The 24,723-nt window shown below is 34.1% G+C and overlaps 1 protein-coding gene across 4 annotated transcripts; it reads right to left on the reverse strand.

The window, feature by feature from the left end:
- Window positions 1-220: 220 nt before the first annotated feature.
- Window positions 221-24,282, reverse strand: LOC111509905 (organic cation transporter protein). 4 transcript variants are annotated; one of them, XM_074177297.1, is made up of 7 exons: window positions 24,225-24,282; window positions 4,879-5,138; window positions 4,056-4,251; window positions 2,336-2,690; window positions 2,015-2,242; window positions 1,674-1,950; window positions 221-698 (listed from the first exon to the last, which is right to left on the reverse strand). In XM_074177297.1, exons 1-7 carry the CDS (start codon window positions 24,268-24,270, stop codon window positions 369-371), a joined length of 1,692 nt encoding a protein of 563 aa, XP_074033398.1. In that variant the 5' UTR covers window positions 24,271-24,282; the 3' UTR covers window positions 221-368. The 4 variants fall into 4 exon arrangements, with proteins under 4 accessions (XP_074033398.1, XP_074033399.1, XP_074033397.1 ...); XM_074177298.1 differs by lacking the exon at window positions 24,225-24,282 and adding an exon at window positions 14,444-14,534; XM_074177296.1 differs by lacking the exon at window positions 24,225-24,282 and adding an exon at window positions 10,060-10,260.
- Window positions 24,283-24,723: the final 441 nt, after the last annotated feature.

Here is a 24,723-nt window from a genome sequence, read left to right on the forward strand (position 1 = left end):
TTCTGGTTCACATCTTGATAGCCTTATAACTTAAAATGTTCTTGGACATGGACATGGACATAGACATAGACATAGACATAGGCATATACATAGACATAGACAAAAAACAATTTCTGTAAAAGACCCTACTTCAAGACCCTACCATTGGTCGAATTCCACCAGGCATCGTACGCAGGTAGTTAACTGAAATAAAATTTTCACGACATATTCAAAGAAACCATTTCATCAGTTTATGTTTATTCTCCACTTTTGAATATTTGTATTCTCAATTACACGTATTTATTAATCATTTGAAATTATAATTATGATTATTATAAATGCTCTTTGTCAATCAAAGTTAACTAACTATTTATGCAGAAGATAAAACTTCAAGGTGAACCGTTTTCTTCTGAACTTTTACTAGGAACAGTTATGTAACCCCCGAAATCTTTATCAGTTTGGCGATCCAAATCTTTGACTGTTTCTGGCAAAATCGACCCAGCAGTCTCAGGCAATAGTAGAATCAGAAGTGCTTCAGCTAGTGCTGCTATGGTCAGTATTATCAATGGAACTGAGGGTCCGATATCTTCAAGAGCTATGACGAGAGGAGCCAACATGGAGCCAATTCTGGAGAACATAATGCAGACGCCAACACCTGCGTTCCTTAGAATGGTGGGATAGAGTTCGCTGGTGAAGAGGTAGAGGGCAGGCATTGATATCTGAATAAAAAAGTATTATATCATCCTGCATTGTAGAGAACTTCAATTCTTTATAATGGATCCTGCAGTAAACAATAATGAAGATGGGGTGAAAGATTTTTGGCGCTCTACTTCTTCATCATTTTTCAAGAAACGATGGCCAGTAGAAAACCAAAACGCTTTTTCACTACCACCAATTTTTCCTAGCAATAATTGTAGTTCATTCTTCTAGAAAATACATTGAATATGAAGGTTTGAAAATAGTACCGCTGTATATATTCGGAAAGATTTCCTCGGTCAGCAATCTAACAATTTGGAGTCCGAGTTGAATCGCGTCTGATGTTTTTAGTCGTTCGACTTTTCGGCTTTGACTTTAAAGCCATTTTTAAGAAGCTATGACTGCACTGATGTCTCAATCTGCCTACTCGATAGGTAGTAGTGAAACGCTGAAAGGGTTTTGTGACGTGACGCTGGTGGACTCAATTTTCCTTCTTGGCTGGATCGTCGCTGGTCTCTGCAAGGGTCTCAATCTGCCTACTCCCAATAATCGACTGTTAGACCCTTACAAAGACCAGCGACGAGATCTGGGGAATAGGTAGATTGAGACTCTGGTGTCAAGTAACAAAATCATGCAGCGTATCACTTCCTGAGGAGTAGGCAGATTAAGACATCAGTGTAGTCACAGCTTCTTGAAAATGGCTTCAAATTCTGAGCCGATACTGAAAACACTAGACGCGGTTCAACCCGGACTACAGATTGCTGACCCCGGTACTATTTTTAAACCGATGTTTTCTATGTATTTTCTTGGAGGATATAGCTCAGAAATGAAGCAATTGCTTCAAGACACGAAGGTTTTTTCTGAATCATCCAAGGACTATCGTCCTTCAGTATCAGCATTCAATTAGGAAGTACCCATACATTGTAAAATCTATATATCTATATTGACCATTAAGCACATCAATTGGTATTGAATTCAGTAAAATAAACGATACCTACCGACATACCTACGATCCCAACTGCTGCCAAAATAACCCGTGGCCAATCATGAATAAACACGTTTTTTGGCATGAATATAATCGCCAAAAAACAAACAGCACAAGTTAAATATGCTGAGCAAATAGTCCATCGTCTCCCAAATGTTCCCACGAGAACAACGCAAAGAACGGTACCAGGTAAGGCGATGAAACCGCTAACACCGACAGTCAAGAATATGTTGCTTCCAACATGTCCCAAGTATTGTGAAAAGGCGTAGAAAGTTATTCCACATATAGTCCTGAAAAATGATATTTTGCAGTAAGAGTTATTGAACGGTTTTTCAGATGAACATTATGACTTACCAGTTCAAATATAACAGAAAACTTCTCTTCTTCAGTTGTCTCGTACTGAACAAAGCAGAGAGACAAGGTGTTTCATTATCAGTAGGATCAACATTGGATAATCCAGTCAGAGCAATTTGGAATGTCTCATCATCAATTTTATTTTCGGTTGCGGCTTTCTTAAGTACTTCAATTGCTTCTTCTTTTCTCCCAAGAACCAACAGCCATCTTGGTGACTCCGGTAAACACCTAGAATAATGAATGATACAAGTTAGCTGCGTATATCAGATGAGCATGATAATAAATTAATACATGCAAACATCTTTTATTATCTTCACTTACCATGTATAAACTATAAATGTACTGATCAAGAAAGAAAGTGCTAGATGAAATTCTCTCCAATCCCTTAGAAGATAGGCCAGGCCTGACATTATCGAGTTACCAAATCCAAACGGTATTTGGTACAGAATGGGCACTATGGTTCTCCATTTACCTCCAACGACTTCCATGCACAACACGAAAGATGTAACCATAGTTCCTCCGTTGGCGATACCAAGGAAAAATCTGATGAGAACGAAACCCCAGAACCATGGCCAGAACGATGCTAGGACGGCCAGCAGTGACTGCATCCAAATACAAGTTATAAGTACCTTTTTTCTACCTTTCTTATCAGCCATGACGCCAAACACAATGTTCCCTGAAAAACTTACAAACATTTGAAAAAAATTCATTTCTTGACATAGGCATAGACATATACACGGACATAGGCATAGATACAGACATAGACACAGACATAGGCATAGACACGGACATAGGCATATACTCATACAGAGACATATAAATAGACGCAGACGCACACATAGACGTAGAGGCAGACGCAGACACAGACGCGGACGCAGGCATAAACATAGGCATAGGCATATGCATATGCATAGGTACAGGTATAGGCACAGGTATAGGCATAGGCATAGGAATGGGCATAGGCATAGGCATAGACATAGACATAGACATAGACATAGACATAGACATAGACATAGACATAGACATAGACATAGACATAGACATAGACATAGACATAGATATAGATATAGATATAGACATAGACAAGACAAGGACATAGACATATATATATATATATATATATATATATATACATATATACATAGACATAGACAAAGACAAAGACAAAGACATAGACATGGACATGGACATGGACATGGACATGGACATGGACATGGACATGGACATGAGCATGGGCATGGGCATGGGCGCATGGGCATGGACATGGGCATGGGCATGGGCATGGACATGGGCATGGGCATGGGCATGGGCATGGACATGGACATGGACATGGACATGGACATGGACATGGACATGGACATGGACATGGACATGGACATGGACATAGACATATATATATATATATATATATATATATATATATATATATATACATATACATATACATATACATTTACATATACATATACATAGACAAAGACAAAGACAAAGACAAAGACAAAGACAAAGACAAAGACATAGACATAGACATAGACATAGACATAGACATAGACATAGACATAGACATAGACATAGACATAGACATAGACATAGACATAGACATAGACATAGACATAGACATAGACATAGACATAGACATAGACATAGACATAGACATAGACATAGACATAGACATAGACATAGACATAGACATAGACATAGACATAGACATAGACATAGACATAGACATAGACATAGACATAGACATAGACATAGACATAGACATAGACATAGACATAGACATAGACATAGACATAGACACAGACACAGACACAGACACAGACAGAGACAGAGACAGAGACAGAGACAGAGACATAGACATAGACATACACATAGACATAGACATAGACATAGACATAGACATAGACATAAATACAATTTCTGTAGAAGTATGCATGCGATGTTTGAAGCATTGTTACAACAATCAAAAGCAAAAAATAAATACAATAGAAAATCAAAACAATTCCAGTGTCGATAATAGCTATTTTCATTAAAATCTCACCTATTAAAACACCCAACATGAGTGTAACTTGGGTTAAATCTATCAAACGCTCATGTCCACAAATTAAGTCCCATTCTGAAACGATTGTTCTAGAAAACACCGTTTTGTTGTAACTGTATCCAAACTCGCAGGGTATGGTGCCAGTGGGATCGTTTTCCAAATCTATCATTTCGCAATAACCCGAGTTCATACCCTCCTGTGAAAAACAATATCACGTCAGTATTTTGTGCCTGACTTGAAGAATTTTGTTTCATTTTTATCACCTGATATGAAAGGTTGTAGATAAATATGTGCCGATATTTCAGAGTGCATTTCTCAAATTGTTTTAGAAAAATATATCCGCTATCAAATATCCTTATTGCTATAAAAATACCAATATGACTCTCCATTTTTATACAAAAAGTTGTGAAAAACTTCCAAAGGAAGGGTGAAAGAAATCAGTTCAGAATAAACTCTTCACAGTGACGTGTAGATCATAACACTCAGTTATCAACTGAACTAAAAGGCCGTCCAGAAACCACTACTTCTACGTGAACATTGAATTATACAATTTTTCCTTTTCATATTATACTTCAAACATTAGTTATGGAATTGAATCAGATATTACTCATACCACTCCAGTAATACTCATTACTAGACCAAAGGTTCCAAAAAGTACATAATATATCTTAATCTTTATTCAAAAAATTATGGAAAACTTTCGAAGGAAAGAAGAAAGCAATTAAGTTCTGATATTGGAAAAAATATTTCACTCAACTCTGCTTCTAGTAATATTTTACTATTTGTTTCGAGGAATTGAATTTTTTCGAGAAATATCAAATACCTGTTTATGAGAATGAGGGTCCTTTGGTTTTGAAACAGCTAGCCATTGCTTTTCAGACATGTTTTTGTACTTGTCAGGGGGTGTGCACCAAAATTGGGTCGGAGGTGCCATAAAAACGATGCTCAAGGTGCACCATGCTACTGATAACTTGAGCAAAGCCATGAGTATTGATATCCGGAGTTGCCATCTTCCAAAGTTACCTATGGTCATTTCTATAGGGTCGATTTTGTATTGAGGAGGTTCTTGACAGCTATTATCATCTGAAATGAAATAAATGTACAACTAGAGGAGTTTGAGTGATCCGACGGTCAGCTATTGGAGTAACGAGTACTGATTATATACAGGGCTATTCAAATTCGTTTCTGTACATGGGGATCTCGTAAGCGATAAGAGATAGAGTGTCGGTTACATTGTGGCAAAGTTTTGTATTTTAGAGACCTATTCAATGATGTAAAAAAATCGAATAAAGCTCTTTTGGTTCTGGAGATATACAGGAAAAACCAAATAATCCCAAATTATTTTTTTGCCTTCATCTTCTTTATTTGCAGACATATTGAAAATCTGTCCATATTTTGCTATTGGCACTTGATGTGGGCTCTCAGAATATATCCATGAATTTTTTATCCAGGGTGTCATCTGACTTGGGCCACCCCCATCTTTGAATTTTTAAATACGGACCTGTGTTTTTAGTTGTAGTTTTTGGATCGTAGACGTTCACTCCATACTGAGAAATTGAATTGAATTTTATATTTCGGGAAGTTTCGGTAATATTCGATTATAATTGTGTGAATTATTCCCTTTTGAATTACGGCCCTGGAAATTGGTCGAAGTTTCAATGAAGTTTAACTTCGGCACTCGTTTGTGCTTTAAATTCAACTTAAAATGTTGCGGCCAACTGCGACCCACTGACGTTCAGTGTTTGTCAAATTCAACTTTTTTTTTTAATTGAAAAAGTGCATTTCTAGATCGAATTTAACAAAAAGTTACTTGAAAAAGTTCTGTCTACGGCAATTTTATATCCATATGCCAAATTTTATGCAACTAGGATAAAGTTAACGTTTTGCTTATTTTTGACAGATTTCCCTTTTATTTTAAAAAACACGTTCGGTTAATTGTCATCAATTCATCTATATAACAAACTCATCATGGAGTTTAACTTTTCTGATAAATTTTTACTCATACGGACATTTTTAGAGAGAAATTAAAAATGTGCTATAAAAATTTTAACATGACTGGTGCAAAGTTTCAATCACTTGGCTATTTTCTTAAACAAACGTCAGTACCTTCAATTTTGAAAAAGCAGACACAACTCAAAAACTGCAATAAGTATTAATAAAATTACTAGAGTTGAAATTACATTAAAATTTCAATATTCAGTATTTACAGATTATTTATAAACACTAACTAGGGCGGTAAGGATGCTTAATCACGTTGAATAAAATGTTTAAGTAGGTCTTGACAAACAAAATGCATGCTATGGTAGTGTCAAGTTGTTGATTTAATTGTCAGATTTTCAACAGTTATTGTTGCAATAATGTTGTCTCTTCAGGAAAGAATAGAAATAGTTTTAATATGTGGTGAGAATACACCATACCGGCAAGTAGCTAACATTTTTAATTAACGGCATCCAGGAAAAAATGTTCTACACACTACTGTGTCAAGGATAATGTCGAAATTTAGAGAAACAGGATCCGTAGCAAATCAATTTAAGAAAAAGCACACTCCAAGTAAATATGATGAGGAGGCCTAACTTAAACATTTGATTAAAAGTTTACACGGGCAAACGAGCATAACCGATATTATAAAAAATACCGATTACAAGAAAGTGTTAGAAAAATTTTACTAAAGGATAAATTTTGGCCTTACAAGCCAAAATATATTAACACATTAAAAGAACGAGATTTTGATGTCCGTTTGGGGTTTTCATTCTGGTTTCAAGGAGAGAGAGGAGAAAATGTAAAGTTTCCGTATAAAATTTTATGGGCAGATGAGGCAACGTTCTCTTCAAATGGAACGGTAAGTTCTCAAAATTGCCGATGGTGGGCCCAAGAAAATCCCAATTCCACAGTTAAATGTGGTGATCAGTATTCCTTTAAAACTAATGTATGGTGTGGGATACTTAACGACCAAATAATTGGGCCATTTTTCTTCAGGGAAAATTTATCATCCGTCGGTTATCTCAACCTTTTAGATAATGAGGTTAGTGAAGTTTCAGATAATATGCCTTTAAATATTAAATACGACCTATGGTATCAGCTTGATGGCGCACCAATACTTCACACGGTTGCTGTAAAACAGTCCCTCCAACAAATGTTCAGAGGCAAAGTTATTGAACGTAACTGGGAACATTATTGGCCACCTAGATCACCCGACTTGACGCCTTTAGACTTTTCCTTGTGGGGTTACCTGAAACAAAAAGTGTTCCGAAGTAGACCATTCACTGACATACAACATCTGGAAAATACCATTCGCGAGTGCTGTGCAAATATAAATCCCCGATTTATTAAAAATGCAGTTACAGATGTCAGTAGAAGGACCATAATTTGTATTGAACGTGGAGGACGACATACTGAAATGTAGGCTATAAGTGTTTGACAACCTTATTTAGATCAATAAGTAATTTTTTGTACCCATTTGTATTTTCTATAATATTATTGTTGTTTAAAATTTATAATAATAATAATAGTTCTATAGAAATTATTTGCATTTTTTTTAGTTGCCTCTGATTTTTCGAAATCAAAGGTTTGTTTAAGAAAATAGCCTAGTGATTGAAACTTTGCACCAGTCATGTTAAAATTTTTATAGCACATTTTTAATTTCTCTCTAAAAATTTCCGTATAAGTAAAAATGTATCAGAAAAGTTAAACTCCATGATGACTTTTTTAAGTATACATGAATTGATGACAATTAACCGAACTTGTTTTTTAAAATAAACGGGATATCTGTCAAAAATAAGCATAACGTTAACTTTATCCAAGTTGCATAAAATTTGGCATATAGATATAAAATTGCCGTCGACACAACTTTTTCAAGTGAATTTTTGTTAAATTCGAACTAGAAATGCACTTTTTCGATTTTTTTCAAAAAAAAAAAGTTGAATTTGACAAACACTGAACGTCAGTGGGTCACAGTTGGCCGCATCATTTTAAGTTAAATTTAAAGCACAAACAAGTGCCGAAGTTAATCTTCATTGAAACTTTTCGAAAAAAAAGTTTGTCATATGGTGCGCACTTTAATGGTGACAGTGTATGTGTTTTAATAAGCAGAAAAAGAAATAATAGTAATAATAACATCCGAAACTAACACTATAATTGTAATGAAAATTGAAATGAAGTAATTTATATAGGTACCCAAAAAATTATTGGCGCAATAAATGTTCGAATTGGAGTCCTTCCATTTCGAGACATTCTTAAACTCAGTTTTTCATATTATTTATTGCCCTTAATACACTTATTTGCTGCATTGTTGCGAAATCATTCAAAATCCTCAATCTCGAGTCTTCCACATTTTCTATCTCTCTGCCAGCGTAACTCCTATTTTTCAATGTCCTCCATAAAAAATAGTCCAAAACAATAAGATCTGGTGATCTTGCAGACCATCTTATTGTCCCATTATTTGTCTCGAAAAGGAAGGACTCCAATTTGAACGTTTATTGCACAATTAATTTTTTTGTGTATATAAATTACTTACTTTATTTCCATTTTCATTGTAATCTTAGTGTTTGTTTCCGATGTTATTATTGCTACCATTTTTTTTCTGCTCATCAAAACACATATAATATATATTTGTTGTAGATATGTTCCAGATAATCATAAAAGGTTTTCTTATGCGAAGTTCATTGTAGAAAACGCTCAGAGCAATGGAAAAAATGAAAAAAAAACTCTCGAAAAACTCTGCGGTACATAGGGAGACGTGAAAATTGGTATTGTGTTTTTATTCAACTCAGTCAACCAATTTCCAGGGCCGTAATTTAAAAATTACAACAAAAAATACAGGCCCGTATTTAAAAATTCAAAGATGGGGTGGCTCAAGTCACCATGTATAAAAGATTCATGGATATATTCTGAGAGCCCACATCAAGTGCCAATAGCAAAATGTGGACAGATTTTCAATATGTCTGCGAATAAAGAAGATAGGAATAAAGAGAAGAATCGACGGAACAACACTCTAAGAAAGAAGGGAAACCGCGGACACGTGTTTTTGGCTATTGGCCTCATCAGCTCGGTGCAGCCAAGTACAAGGATGGGCAACACTTGGTTGCCGGAAACGAAAAAAAACAAAACAAACGAACGGGGTCAGAAAGAGGAAAAAGATACGATGGTTGTTGAAAAAATACAAGTTGAAATTTTGGAAATAACAAACTCACTGTTAGTGAGGGTGTTCGTGTTAAAAAAAGAGGTGAGAATCATACAGATGAAACGTTGCTGTCATATTTACTGATTAGACTTCATTTTAGGGGTTGTTCATGTTATTCTTTATTATATTTATTTTACTTTCAGTCCTGAAAATAATTGAACGTGATACCACTTTTTGTAAAGTAATAAAAAACGTGGTTGAGTGAATAGTAACGATTTGCTACATTCCACCACGTTATACAGAGACCATACGTTATTATTATTTATTAGGTTCTGGTGATCTTCACGTATTCTACTATTTATGAAAATGTTACGAACAGCAAACTCTCTTGTACTTTTCAAAAAAACTTTCGATAGATTCCAGAGACAATACCTATATATTTGAAAAAATGAAAAATAAAATTTGAAGTCATGAAAATCAAAGATGACATGTACTCGTAATAATGCTGTATGATTTATCCAATTCATAATAAACTTTAAATATACTGCCTGACAAAAAAGTAAACACTCATATATATTTCTTTAGAAATTTCAGCTCGTTAACACACTACATACATTATCTGTTTTTTCAGTTAGTTACCCAATGAAGCTGCAAGTGTAATAAGTCAGACACACTGAGCACATTTAAATCGGAAAAACCCATATGGGTCAGTCAGTGGGTTGGTTTTCGAAAAGTTAACGACCCTAATAAACGACATTAAGAAACCCCAGAAAAATAATCAACTTCTTATGTTAGGCACTATATGGTCTAAGAACTGTAAATATTTAGCAAATTTATGATTCCTACATGAAGTTTGAAAAATATATTTGTTTAAATCAGACTCACTTTGAAGAATCCCATATGAAGAGTGTTTCTCGTAATTTTGCAAAGAAGTTTCCTCGAGTACCATTATTCCATCGTCATTATTGCGTTGATTACATATTATTTTATATTCGTTCTGTTGTCAATATTAAATTCATTTCCAGAAATTTTCACATCTATTTTGAAATGCATCAGATGACAAAAACGACATAAGTAATGCTGACAAGTAAATCCTAACCTGATCATTTAATAATGTCACAGTTTTTGTGATTAGTCTGTTGAAAATTATCTCTTCAAAAAATATTGTTTATGGTTGCTTTTTTTTTACGGTTGCGGATTATTTTGATGAGCTGAATATGATACGAGAGAAAATAAAAGAAAAAATTTGATTTTCAATGATGGTCGTGAATCTGCAGTCTACTTATATACACAGAAAAAAACAGTAATAGTTATCTTTATTAAATACATTAATTTGCCTTTTCCAAATTTTCTGTTTCATTTGTTTGAAGTCACGTTGTCTATTGATTATTAGGTACCCTGTCTGAATTTCCATTAACTTCCAATTAGTAGAATCTGAAGGAGCTTTCCCCTTGCTTATATTTTTCAAATAACAACGAAATAAAATTGAAAAATATCTCTTCTACTTCGTTAGCTGGTCTTCTCACTGTCACTCCCTTGGCGGGAGATACCTCATATTCATACCTACTATATTCAATTTGATGCATTTGATATTGGGAAAAACGTTATAAAGAAACTCTGCCATTATTTGAGTAACTTCCTTATAGTAAGATTTGCATTGAATACAAAACCATAACACGTGTTTCACTATACAACAGGCGTGTTTAATGAAGTTTATAAAATATCACAATGAAGTGTTACTTAAATATTCAATATCAGCAATTTTCATCGAGTAGAAAACAATGTTTACTATCAAGACTATTTTTGCCTCTGGTAGGTACTTACGAGAATTTCTGTCAATTTTATTGGAAATCGATTTTTTTAAAAAGTAGTTTGTTCTATCCTCAATTGAAAGTAGAATTATTTTCAGCGTGAATATTTTGATTTATTTGTTTGATTGATTAGTTTTTTATAATAACAATGAGTTTATTAATATTACAGTGCAACTTCTCGAAGTATGGACAGAACTATTTATATCGTTTAAAAGGAATGCTCTTCATGTACAAAAGTGTCTTTTGTTTGGCTTTTCAAAGAAAAAAACCTGTGTAAATTCATTAATATAACAACAGTACATTAGATGAGAAAGAAAGGTTTCAGCTTTCTATTTCTCCATCTTCATACAAAACAAAAAAAGTGGGAATCTTCTAAAGAAAATTCCCACATTTTTTGTATGAAGATGAAAAAGTAGAAAGCCGAAACCTTACTTTCCCAAAAATGTATCTCTCCTAAAAATTTTTTCCTTTCAATTAGATACATTAGATATTCCCTATAATAACTAAGGCACCAATAAATGTCATTGAAAACAACTGAAGAAGGAATTTTAGGAAAAACAAAATAGGGTCATTAGTTTCTGTTCTATATTATATATGTTATATATTATATTTTTTACAGTTTTGATGATAACTAAATATAAGTATCTATTAGCGTTACGAACTGTCATGTTCATTGTTAATTACTGAAGGACAGAGATGACTTTTGGTGGGAACCAACTAATGATAACAGAGTTGAATGATTAGCTGTAGAAGTTATTTTCCATATGGAAAACTTCTTTATTAAGGGTTTTTCGACAAAAAGTTATTCCTGATATAAGTTTGTGCATCCCCTTAAACTAACCATGCACTAACAAAATACAGTAAAACACACGTAATATACGAGGAGCTTTCAAATATTTGATTTTAAGACACCCTTATTTTGAAAAATCTCGGGAAATAATATTTAGAAAAGTTGGTCAGCATTAAAAAATACATCTAGATTTGGAGTCATGCCCATCTAAGTGAAGTTTTATTTTTTTACCCTTCTTTTAATCGGGACTACGAAAAGAAACATTTGCTAAAACGATAAATAGACAGCATCCTGTACACGACGTTTTACTTCAAAAGCCTGTAATATTACAACTATGTTAACCACGGTCAATTTTTTTGGAGAGTAATATAATTTTCAAAGTTGCAATGCAATGCAAATTTTTTTTGTCAACACCGAAAATAATTACTCAAAATTATACAGTATTGTAACAAGAACTTGTTACTTAATAATATCGAATCACAAAACATCAAAATAAAATAGGTATTTTGGAACAAACTCATTGATTTTCTGGAGATAATTTGGGAGAATTATTTTGGACAATTTTTTCGTAGGGCCCATTTAAAAAATATGGGTAAAAAATAAAACTCCACTTAGATGGCCATGATTTCAAATCTGGATGTATTTTTCAATGCTAAACAATTAAATAACATTTCCCGAGATTTTTCAAAATAACAGTACTTTACTCATGACTCAAATTCGAATATTTGAAGGCTTATCGTATATCACGTGTGTTTTACTGTATTTCGTTGGTGCATGTTTAGTTTTAGAGGATGCACAAACTTTCATCAACAATAATATTTTGTCGAAAAACCATTAATGAATACGTTTCCCATATAGTGCATACTTTGGGGATGATACTGTACATACCCAACAAAGAAAATCAAGAAGATCAAATATATAACAGTGTCCTCTGAAATAAACTGGCAGTTACTGATATTGATTGAAGTGTCGCAGATCCTCTAGATCTACATAGTGATTTCCATGATGTTGTTGTAGCATGTTAACGGTATTCATTGCTTTAGCATCTAATACTGAAGATATTTTCTTCAACCAGTTTGAATTGGTGCGAAATTCGCGAAAAAACGCGAAATTCGATGAAAACCATGTTAATGAAATATCCCAATATTACAACAAATCATATCTTCATAATTCATGCAATTACTGGACGTGATACTACATCCACTTGAAAGAAAAGACAATTTTTTTGAAATTTTCAATAATTATCAACAGTCACGTACATCAGCTGAATGTTTCATGGTTAAAAAACCACTTGAGGAAGTACAATGTATTGTGATGCCTAAGGATGATATTATATAGCAAAACGGTGGGTGCGTTAATATTACAGTACGGTAATTTAAAAAAAACACACCTAATTGTGAATTGGGAATTCACCGAACAGTTTAAAAAAACGCAACACCTGTTCCGCCATACAATGGCTTCTTCAGGCGCCGTGTTTAACCATGCAATGGCCCAAAAAAGCCAATGTATGGCGAAACACGTATTACGTTTTTGTAAAACTGTTTAGTAAAAATCTCATAATAAAGTGTTTCTTGATTACGTTATGGATTTTCATCAAGTATCTACCAATTCAATCATAAATAGGTACAGTATATTTGTTTTTCTCAGAACTACTCAAAAACCATTTCGATTTTACTTTTTTTCTAATATATTGTTTTTTCAAGTTATTTGTAAGTAGGAACTTCTTGAAGTACGAACAGAACTATTTATATTGTTGGTGTATTAATTGTGATTCTTCATTGCAATAAATAAAAGTTGTATCATCAGCAAATAGTACTAATTTTCCAGAAATTAGAAAATTTTACACCTGATGATTACACACAAATGCTTTTTAATGTCCGACACTGCTTTGAACAAAACCTCGATACCAAAACTTTAGTAACTAGACGAATTAAAAATGTCAACTTTTTTATTATCTTTCTTCGCTTAGAAGTTGATGAAAACCAGTTTTATTCATGTTGACTCGTCACTGAATTATAATTTTTTTTTTATTCTGCAGCAATCAGAAAAAAATAATAGAAAGCATCGATACGAGTGTTAGTCTGTCTGAGTAGTTGTTTTTTAAACGCCAACTATGTGAAATCGTCCTTGTTTCGACTTCATTGGGTTCACTCATAAGTTAATCACCAGAAGAATGCATTAGTATATGAATTAATTTCACTTGTGTTTACAATTAACATAATTATAAATAGTTTCTATCATGAAGATTGTCTTTGGTTCATTTCACAAACACTATTTGTTCTATTTTTGAATTGAAAATATGATGAACTGTTTTCAAAAATGATGATAATTTATTTAAAAGATTGTAATTTTCACTACGAAATCACTGACACATCATTTCTTAGCAATCAAAGAACTCAATATTAAATATTTTTGACTTTTTTGTTCTAATATGTGAAAAAAGATTTGATTTTGGAAATATTGTCCACTTGACTTATGGTCCTGAGGCCGAAGTGATTTCACTATTGAAGATTTTATTCTCATAAATAATCTTTCTCAAATCAACTCAAAAAAATTGAAACATCGACCTTAAATATTTCTGAAAAAATGAATTACATTATTATCATTGCGTGGGTGCAAAGTATTTTCAGAAAACCCTGTTTCAACAATTCTGTTGTTATAAACTCACCAGTATCTATTCCCATCTTTCGCAAAAAGTTTGAAAAAACTCGGTCGAGAAATATTTAAGAGTAGGTGACTTAACACTTTCTTCTAACTTGTCAGGAAACAACTGCATGTTGAATGCAACTATGCAATACCATGAAAAGTGAAAGTGTTGGTATAAATCGGTTCAGCTATAACAAGAGTCAGAGACCTGGTTGAAGCTGATATAAAATTGATAATTTCCAATTTTGAAATGTTTGGTTTTCCTTGACGTAGACGTATCTAGCACTATTACGGTAAATGATAGAACTTCTAGAAACTGGTGCACATTTTCAAAGTGATAGTTACTTAGAAAAAGTTCATTGTGAACATGTAAAATGGTGAAAGTAATTGAAAACTAATAACGGAGGGGGTTAGTATGTAGAAGTTGTCGATATTGAAAAACCTCGAAACAGGTGATTTTTTTGCATGTGGATACTATATCAAACTGAGAGTGATTTCAACTATATCTTGCAAACTGATTTAAATTAATGTTCGGAAGCCAATTATGTAAATACTACCACGGATTGCAGATAGGACAGTAATTTCAATTTGGTATGAATAATCTAAACTTATAAATACGAAAGTTACACACTTAACACGCACTCATTCATCTTTGCTTCTCCGTACTGGTAAGTCCTAGGAATCATCTAAAGGAACAATTCGTTCAGGCTAGTCTCAACTCCCTACACTGTAGGATAATGGACTCACACCTATCAGAAAACAACTACTCCCCTGGCTTATACCACGAAGGGTGTTGGATTATATCCGACAGGTGTCAGTGCAGGAATCTTCACTGAAGTTATTCCTACATATGCTGTTGGCGATACAACTGCCGCAATAGATTTTCAATTATTGGAACACACTTGCAGACCGGTTTCGGACTGTTTGGCCACTCGTCAGTGCAAGGTAGTGTCTATCGTAAACATGAAGTCGATGATTTCCGATAATTGAAAATCGAATTCCTTCAGAGTATCATTTCTCGAACTAGGCTGAAGCGGACAACAGACAACAGGTTTGTCATCGCCCCATCTGCCTGTGAACGAGGTAACCAACTGTAGGATATAATCCAACGCCCTTCGTGGTATTAGCCAGGAGAGTAGTTGTTTTCTGATGGGTGTAAGTCCATTAACTTACAGTGTAGGGAGTTTAGACTGGCCTGAACGTCTTAGATGCGCACTAGGAAAGGATGTTCAAATATTTCAACTGGGAGTCTTCCCGTGGGAGTAAAAGGGGCACGTTTACATATATGAGAATTACCATTTCATCACTGGTTCTCCCTACCGCTATATTTTCGGAGGCTGAAATTTTGTATGTAGGTTCGTTTTATGTTCTAGATGTGCAATAAGATAGGATTTTAAAACATTCCAACTGGGAATGTTTAACAATAGCGCGTTCATTAAATAAAGTTACCTTTCCATCACTGTTTCTCCATGCCATTAAATTTCCGGCAGGTGAATTTATATTTAGTATCAGCATTGCGCCCGTGCGGAGCCGGGGCGGTACGCCATTTTTACTCGTCTAAGGTGTCTTTTACAAGTGGTTTTTTATGGTTTTGAGTACGGAAAAAGACTACTTTTTGAAAAATTCAAATGAAGAAAGCCAAGTATAGACATTTCAATTTTTCTATAGGATGAGCAACTAATAGACAAAATTTGCGAAAACAACAAATTATGGCTAATCGAACTTTCTGATAGTTTATAAGAAGTAGTTACTTCTCAATGTGACCTTTTCAGTTTGACCTTCATTACCCTTAAACAGAATATCCATTGATTTAGTCTTGTTTCTTTTTCAGATTATGAAAGGTTATATTCCTAAAAACAGCAGGAATTTTTCACAAAAACTGCCTTTCACAGAATATTTTGAAATTTCATATTGAGTTTGGTGGAAATATTTTGAAGAGACCATTTTTTTATAGATCCCAGTGTATAACTTTCTTATTCGCTAGTCTACATTCGGTATTTTTTTCAAAAATTTAAAAAACATGTCAGACAGATATATTTTTGTTCACCTGAAAGACGTATAAGTTACTTTGTAGAGTTCTCCAATGTTAACATTTCTAGGATTGCAATTGAAGTAATATTTTCATTTATTTTCAGTATTACAATTGATAACTCTTTTGAGGTATTCAAAACAACTGAATATCGTAATTAGTATAAGGTTTTGATAGAGGGTGCATCATCTGATATGGAATATTCAATATTTGATATTACTTTGTTAAATTATTCCAGAAGCTTTTTTTGAACTTGCTATAAAACTATAATTCTTGGCCAAACTATTTGTTATAAAATATACAGGTTATTCAATCAAAATAATTATTTTGCTATCAATGATTTGATCGACAATTTCTGAGAAATCATAAGTATATGTTCATAACCAAAATTTATGATTCTTAATATTGTCCTCCAATGGACCCATGTACTGCTAATACAATTTGGCTGAACCCAACTACCAGTAATACATTTTGAAATGTTACTCTATATTTTGAAATCAAATATTCATGCGCGGCTACCTATTGGAGAAAAGTTTAAAATCATTTAAAAAGGTTTCTAGATTTCTTCTTACGCATCATAGAAAGCCAGTCCGATGTGGTTCTCTTTCCTTTCAGTTGAGCTATTCAATAAGAGATGGCAGGCCTAATAATTTATTGATCCTGTAGGTGTATCACTTTTACTCAGCATAAATTTCAAAACTGGAAGACACGAAGACACTGAATGTATGAAAACTGAATCAAACAATTTCTAATTGATGTATCACATTATAATTCAAATGAGTCGAAAATTCATACAAAAAAACGAATAGTGCCGTTAATTCTACCATGAGAAGAATATAATGTCATTGGTAGGTAGGTACCTACTTATATAACTTTCATGAACACTTTTGAAGTTTCAAAATGTGCCAAAAATAAGGAAAAAATTGAAACGTCAACCATTTGAATGTTTATTGCTGACGGTTTTTGGTTTGTAATCGTCTATCGACACTAATATAATAATAATAACTCTCATTCCTTGCTAGAGAGTACAAAGTTAAAATTGGAATATTCCTATATTTACAGTGAAATATAAATACTAATAGGTGGGTAGGTGTACTTAAACTACTACGTTTCAGTACTACGCCAGTATCCTCAGAGCCTCTACGTCAATGAGGAAAGTTATTTTGGCAGGTACCTATGCCAGGATCCTTCAGCAACGGTGAGGCGGAATTATGTCCAATGGGGTCTAATGACTATAGGGTCCAGGCTTGTTACGTGAATTAGTGTTTCAACCCATTGAATTGGTAAAAATCTATTGTAGATAGCATTATCTCAAGATAAACCTCTATAGTATTGTTGAACCATTTAAGGGTGTGTTTTTAATAGAAACCCCCATCATCAAGGCAATTTCATTTGGACCCATAGTTGCCGAGAAAAGCTGAATTATGAACGCCAACAAGGAGCTCACGGGCATAGCTGATATTATGATAAAAGGATCCCACAAATAGAGCCAAACCGACAAATTACAAATGGCAGTTACATTATCATCTTTACTTGACTATTACTGATCTATCCCAACCCCAAACCGTTATTTTCAACACCACGACACGTGTTTCAATTACCAAGTGATCATCTTCAAGAGGAAGATGATGGTTGAAGATGATCATTTGGTGATCGAAACACGTATCGAGGTGTTAAAATAACGGTTTGGTGCTGAGATAGAACTCCAGTAATATTCATTAGTACTCCAAAGGTTCCAAACAGTGCATCACAAGTTGGTGGTATTTGTATAACACAAACGTTCCTACTAGATCCGTTTCAATGAAAAATTCCTTGAACGGAAAACGTCGCTAGGTCAAATGAATTTGACATTTCAAATTTCGCAAACAAATAAGGTCCTTGATTTGGTAGGAACAGTAATCTAGATAGCGTGTTTGAGCACGGTAATGACAACATCTAACCTTGTTATTATAACTCGATTATTCTCCTATTGATCCAAATACGAATGAAATGATATCAGTATATGATATTAATGAACTATGAAACTATCTTGTGTCTCATTTCAAGGTCTAGAATTTCCATTGACTCGACACGAGATCTTTTTTAACTTCGTTTTGCTTTTTGTTTGTAGGACTCACTGCGAAAATCATAACTATAGTCTATTTCAAAAGAGTGTAGAGTAATAAAATCTCATTAAGTATTCAAAAGCGCTACAGGGTGATCCGTCAATAAATTCTGTCACTTCCCTAGTCCGCATTGCAAAATTATGTCGTTTCATAAAGAGCAGGTAGGTATCACCCTGTTTTAAGGGATTTGTCCATTGTTATCGACGGATAAATACTGAGCCAGAGGCGCGCTAGTGGGATAATTGCCAAAAGAATATGCATTCATAAAAATTATATTAAAGGAAATAAAAATTTAATACAGCAGAACAGTGTTATTAAAAAAATATAAAATGTAACAATAAAATATATACGAACCGAAATCGGGAAATACTCACAAACACACACGAACGAACTTTACGTATTGAAACACTTGTGGGGACTTTAAATCAATTTATTCACAAAAACGACAAGAACTTTACTGGATACGTTATTACAATTTGACACTTGAACAATACTAAAACTGTGAACTTCCCTTAACGTTTAACAACACTCTATTTATACCCTAATTGAATGTTCTAGAGATTACTAGGTACAATTTTCGAGAACCTTCCGAGAAAATAATTATTCAGACTACCCTTAATTCTAAACCCTAACCTAAGCAAAAGTGTCACTGTCACTGATACACTGGTCTCTGTCCAGATTGCTTATCCCGCTACAGTATATTTACAATTCAATTAAATTATTCTACATCAGTATAGTCTTCATCCGAAGAACTGTCATCATCCCCTGGTGTTATAATTATAGGGTCAACCACCTGATCGACCAAGTTGTCCAGTTCCCACATTTTATCTTCCTCTTTTAAAACATGCTGGATTGCTTTTTGCCAGTTTTCTGATGTGATTTCCATAATGGCTTGATCAAACAATACCTTGACATCTTTCATTTTAAATGTGGTATTGTGCCTTGCAACATATCCTTTAACTTGTGCCCATATAAGTTCTATAGGATTTAATTCGCAATGATATGGCGGTAGGCGCAGCACAGTTACTTTATACTTTTCTGCTACATCTTCTACGGCATATTTCATGAAGCGAGATTTATGTTGTTTTACTATGGCTAGTAGTTCCTTCTTTACTGAATTCGTCTCAAACTGAATACCTTTATTTGACAGCCAGTTAATAATTTCTTGCTTTCTCCAAGCTGAAGTTGGTACCTTCTCTAAGCGCCTTGAATGGTAGCTTGCATTATCCATAACCACGACCGAATCAGCTGAAAGAAATTTTAACATTTCCCCGAAGTAGTCTTCGAAGACATCCGAATTCATGTCCTCATGATAATCTCCCGTCCGGCACGACTCAAAGCTTAACAAACCTTCTTTTAAAAATCCGTCTTCGCTTCCAATGTGAGCAATTATAAGCCTCTTCCCTTTTCCCGAAGGCACTTTAATACCCGTCGAAAGGCCTTCTATGAAAGCTTGGCGAGAACTTGTTATATTTTTATCTTGCCACATTTTTTTGACTATATAACCTTCGTTTATCCACGTCTCATCAAGATAAAAAATTTTCTTTTGCTCTCTGCGGTACTGCTTTATAGTTGTCAAATATTTTCGTCTCCAGCAAACAATTTCATCACTTTCCAGTAATAGTGCCTTTCGATTGTGCTTTTCCCAGGCAAAATTCATACTTTTTAAAGTTTTCCATAAAAGTTTTCTGGATATCAAAGGAATATCGTTATCTTGGCTTATCTCGATAAATATTTTTTCAAGAGTGGGTATTTCCTTTTTAAAATAAAACGAATGAACTTTTCTTCGAATGTCACATTTGGTGTCTTCATCTAAGATTTTTATTGGTCTTCCTGATTTTCTCTTGCATGGACTTACCTGGCCTGATATCTTTCTTTCTCGCAATAATTTAAAAATCGTGGACTGTCCAATTCCAGTCATTCGGGCACATCGCTCAACACTTTCTTGCACAGACAAACTAGGGTGATCGTGTTTTATGCAATCATATACATTTAAAATTATAACTTTTTCGCAAACAGATAGCGGAGAATTTTTTACACTTCTTTTCTTTGGAGTAAATGTCCCCATTTTATAACTTTTTCACTATTTCTATATCACAATATCACTGTACGTTTAATTGGTGTAGTAACAATTACTATTATAACTCGAATGTTTAAGACACCATTACAATATATTTAAACCCTTTTTCTTAATTACCTGGGTTTAATAGGTATTGCATGATTGGTGGGCAGGGTCAAAAAGGGATTATTATAATGACATGGCACCTCGGAACTAAGTGTTAACCCTTTTTTGAGAAATCATGCTCAAGTATATGAACCCAAATTGCATATTAAATAAGTTTACAAGAACCACTAAAATTAATCTTAATCTTTTTTTAAGAAATTTTACTTACCTAAATACATGTAGGTACTTAGTTTTAGACCAAATTACTTCCCAAAAATGGCCTTTTATTATTATCTATGTCTGTAATTTTTAATTTACTTTAATTATTAAGTTTAATAATCCTAAGATTTGCCTACGCCCATGGACGACAACGAAATTCAGGCAAATTTTATGACACTTCATGATTTATTACTCTACACTCCTTTGAAATAGACTATAGAATATTTTATCATTTATATTGAAAGGGATAGGCATATTTTAATCAGCTGATCAACAGTTTCTTATACTGGTATAGTCTGTTGTACTGGTATAGGCAAGCCGTTAGGCTGATTTGTGAAATTTGTTAATTCCATTCACCCATCAATTTAATCAATTACTGAAATGGAGGTAAATGATTCAATACATTTTCTAGACTTGAGACTTATTACTGATTTACTGAAATCAATAAAAGGTACAACTGGAACCTCTGGCATGAAATGAATCCAGAAAAAGTACTTTTTCCATTAGTTTCCATTAGTTTTCCATGAGTTTATTTTTTAGTTTTATAACTCTTCAAGAGCAGTGACGGATTCACGATGATTTCAGGAAGGGTTCCAGAAACAAAAACAGAATATTTGGGACAAAACACAAACACTGCAGGAAAATCTTTAAGGCGCTTTCAGAGCGGTGCCTGTGCGAAAGTAGTGGTTTACATCGGATTCGAATCGATGGAGATTAAATCCAATTGGAAAAACGTTATTAGGACATTTATTTCACATAAATGCAGTTCTCCAGATGAAAGAGTTCTTGAACAGAGAAGTTCAAGATGTACTGAGTTGAACCTCAGAACGATGAGCAGCCACAGTCCGTGGCGTATTTCTGATACGTACCGCTCTTGATGGAATTAAATGTGCCAAGTCACTTGAACTCTTTCCGTAAAAGTATATATAGAAGAGAGACAGATCTCCAACGTCACTTCGATGTTCCGGACTATCAAGGTGGCAAGTGATGTTCGCGTCTCCAATCAGGCGGATGGCTCCTTTCTAGATGGAATTCAGCAGCTTCAAGGTTTGTTTGGGGGCAGAGCTCCATGCATGAGGACAATACCCCAAAGAAGGTCTGATCTGAGCTTTATAAAGCATCAAAAGTTGCTGAAGTATGTACAGTTTTCTGGATTGAGAAGCCAAGACATATTGGTGTCCATTTTAACCTCCAACAAAATTATCGAAGCAGAGAGCGGAATTGTCTGACCTGACATTATTATATCCGGTTCGGAGACATTTATCTTTTTGGCGAAAACCGATGCCTGGGTTTTTGTGGCATTGAATTGAACCTGGTTAATTTCACCCCAATTCTAAAACACATTTAGATCCTCATTAAGATATGCAACCTCCTGCTGCCGGTGAAGATGTGCCTCCGTAGCCGATGTCCTGGAACTTAAATGGAATGACGAGACAAGTGTGATGTCGTCAACAAAGCTATATATTGGGGGTTGGAGACAATATGGATCCCTGGGGAACACCAGCGTTGATGCTGAAAGTATTCGAGAGATATCCATCGACGGCCACTTGCAGGAAACGTTTTTTCAGGAAGTTGCAGAGCCATTCACAAAAATGATTCGACAAGCCATAACATCGAAGTTTGGCCAGCAAATCCTCATGCCACACACGGTCAAAGGCTTCAGAAATATCAAGCGCAACAGCCCTAGATTCTCCATGTTTCTCGATTGCGTTATTCCGAATATGGGTGACACACGATAGAAGTTGAAATGTGAAAATCAATTCCACATTTTCAAAAGATTTGAAACTTTTAATCTTTCGGAATGCTTGGAAATTATAAGATTTGGAAATTCACTGAATAATCGAAGAGAATTAAAGTTTTTCCCTTTATTAAATCTGTTTTTGTAATTAGTTTATCGCGTGTCTATTTAATGGGTTGGTGAAATTTCTTTTATGATGTCTGAATTTTCAATGTGTTCATTCTTCGAATTGTAATATGATATAAAGCACTGATATAGGTACAATTTAGTCAGTATAAACACATTCGAGGAAACTATTGTATAAGTTATACACGTATTGCTATTTTGCAAACTGTTCAATAAAAATCTCACTCAACTCGTATTAATTTATTTATCGAAGAGACAGAAATGAATGCTAATCAAAAACTAAAAAATTTCACGTAGAATACATGAAGTTAGGAAAAGTTGGTACTTCAAGTGTTTCTAATATTTCAACCTTCGGTTTTCCCCACTTTGCAATTTTTCTGAAATGGCTCTCAACCATACCAATTGCGTAACTACATAGAAGGGAAACTGAGGTATAGCTTCTTTCCATATTTAATTCAAAATCGTAGAATATCGTCTTTTTTTCTCTTTTTCCTTTCCCTTATTTTTCTGAAGTGTCAATGTTCAAGTCTCAAACTTCGATAGCGAAATGTGCATAGTTTCCAAAATTAAAGTTCTTTCACTGAAGCAAATAATCGATAACTGACATGATTTGATGAATTGAAAAGGCGATATTACTGATCTTGACCATTTAAATCCAGGTCAATGTTGAACTGTGTTATACAATAATCGTACCATATCGCAATAATGAATGTGAGAATTTGAGAATGTCTCGAATTCTCTGAACGAAATTCATGCACGCAAACTTGTACTGTTGATTGTCCAACAATCGAAACTGAAGTTTAATAATGATACGATGACGATGCTGGTACTGAGTTTCAATAGGAACTATTAATATTCACTCAAGCGGCAATTGATCATTGTTGACATTGTTATTGTTGCAATTCAGGTATTTTCGAATGAAAGCCAAAGCTGATCTATTCCACAATATCTTACGGGAAAGAAGTTGAATGAACAATAGTCGAACATTACATTACATTACAATATTGTGTGCAAACAATGCGCACTGCTACTAATAGCGGTTACTAATTCAAAAAATAAATAAAAATAAGTTCCTGATACTAATAGCCAAGTGGAAACAGCAGATACTATATGAAAAACAAATTGCAATATTATCATTTTTTCTTTTAGTATCAGGAATGAAAATAATCATATAGTAAGGAGGCATACCTGAAGACTGGCTGTAAATAAAATTTTCCAAATGGAAAATTAATTCAAACCTGTCTCCACTCACCTACACTGTAGTTTAATGGACTGAAACCCATTAGAAAACACAAGTATCCACAGACAGGCTGATACGAATTGTTCATTTAGATAATTTTTTACAGCCAGTCTTCACATATGCCCCCTTACTATATGTGAACTTTTTTGGAATTTGGGCAATTCAGATATGCGGTTGGTTACCTCTTTCACGGGCAGATGGAGCGATGACAAAAATGTTGAATTCCATTACTTCGGAGAGATCCCTGAAAGAAATAATACAGTAGAAAATTAAAATGAATAGCTGGAAATAATATTGAGCTAAAAAAACTGGAATGAAATTACAATGAATTAAAATACAAACAAACAAAAAATTTAAAATTGAACAACAAATCAAAAATGAAAGATTTCAAGCCACGACGTCTCGATTGTTAGTATCCACAAACGTTTCGGGGATGACTAGTCCAGACAAATATGTTGTTTGTCGTTTGCTTCAGCCTAGTTCGAGGAATGCTACACTGAAAGGAATTCGATTTTTAATTAAGGGAAATCATCGACTTCATGTTGATGATGTACACTACCTTGTACTAAGGGGAGGCCAAATAGCCCGAAACCGGTCTGCAAGCGTATCGGTTCCAATAATTGAAAATCGATAATGACAATATTTGAGACTCTCAAGATACACAGGTACCTACAAGAGGTA

Source organism: Leptinotarsa decemlineata, unplaced genomic scaffold, assembly GCF_025532065.1.
Source record: "Leptinotarsa decemlineata unplaced genomic scaffold, Ldec_3_MD MMD2_tig00002974_RagTag_RagTag, whole genome shotgun sequence".
Lineage (NCBI taxonomy): Eukaryota > Metazoa > Arthropoda > Insecta > Coleoptera > Chrysomelidae > Leptinotarsa > Leptinotarsa decemlineata.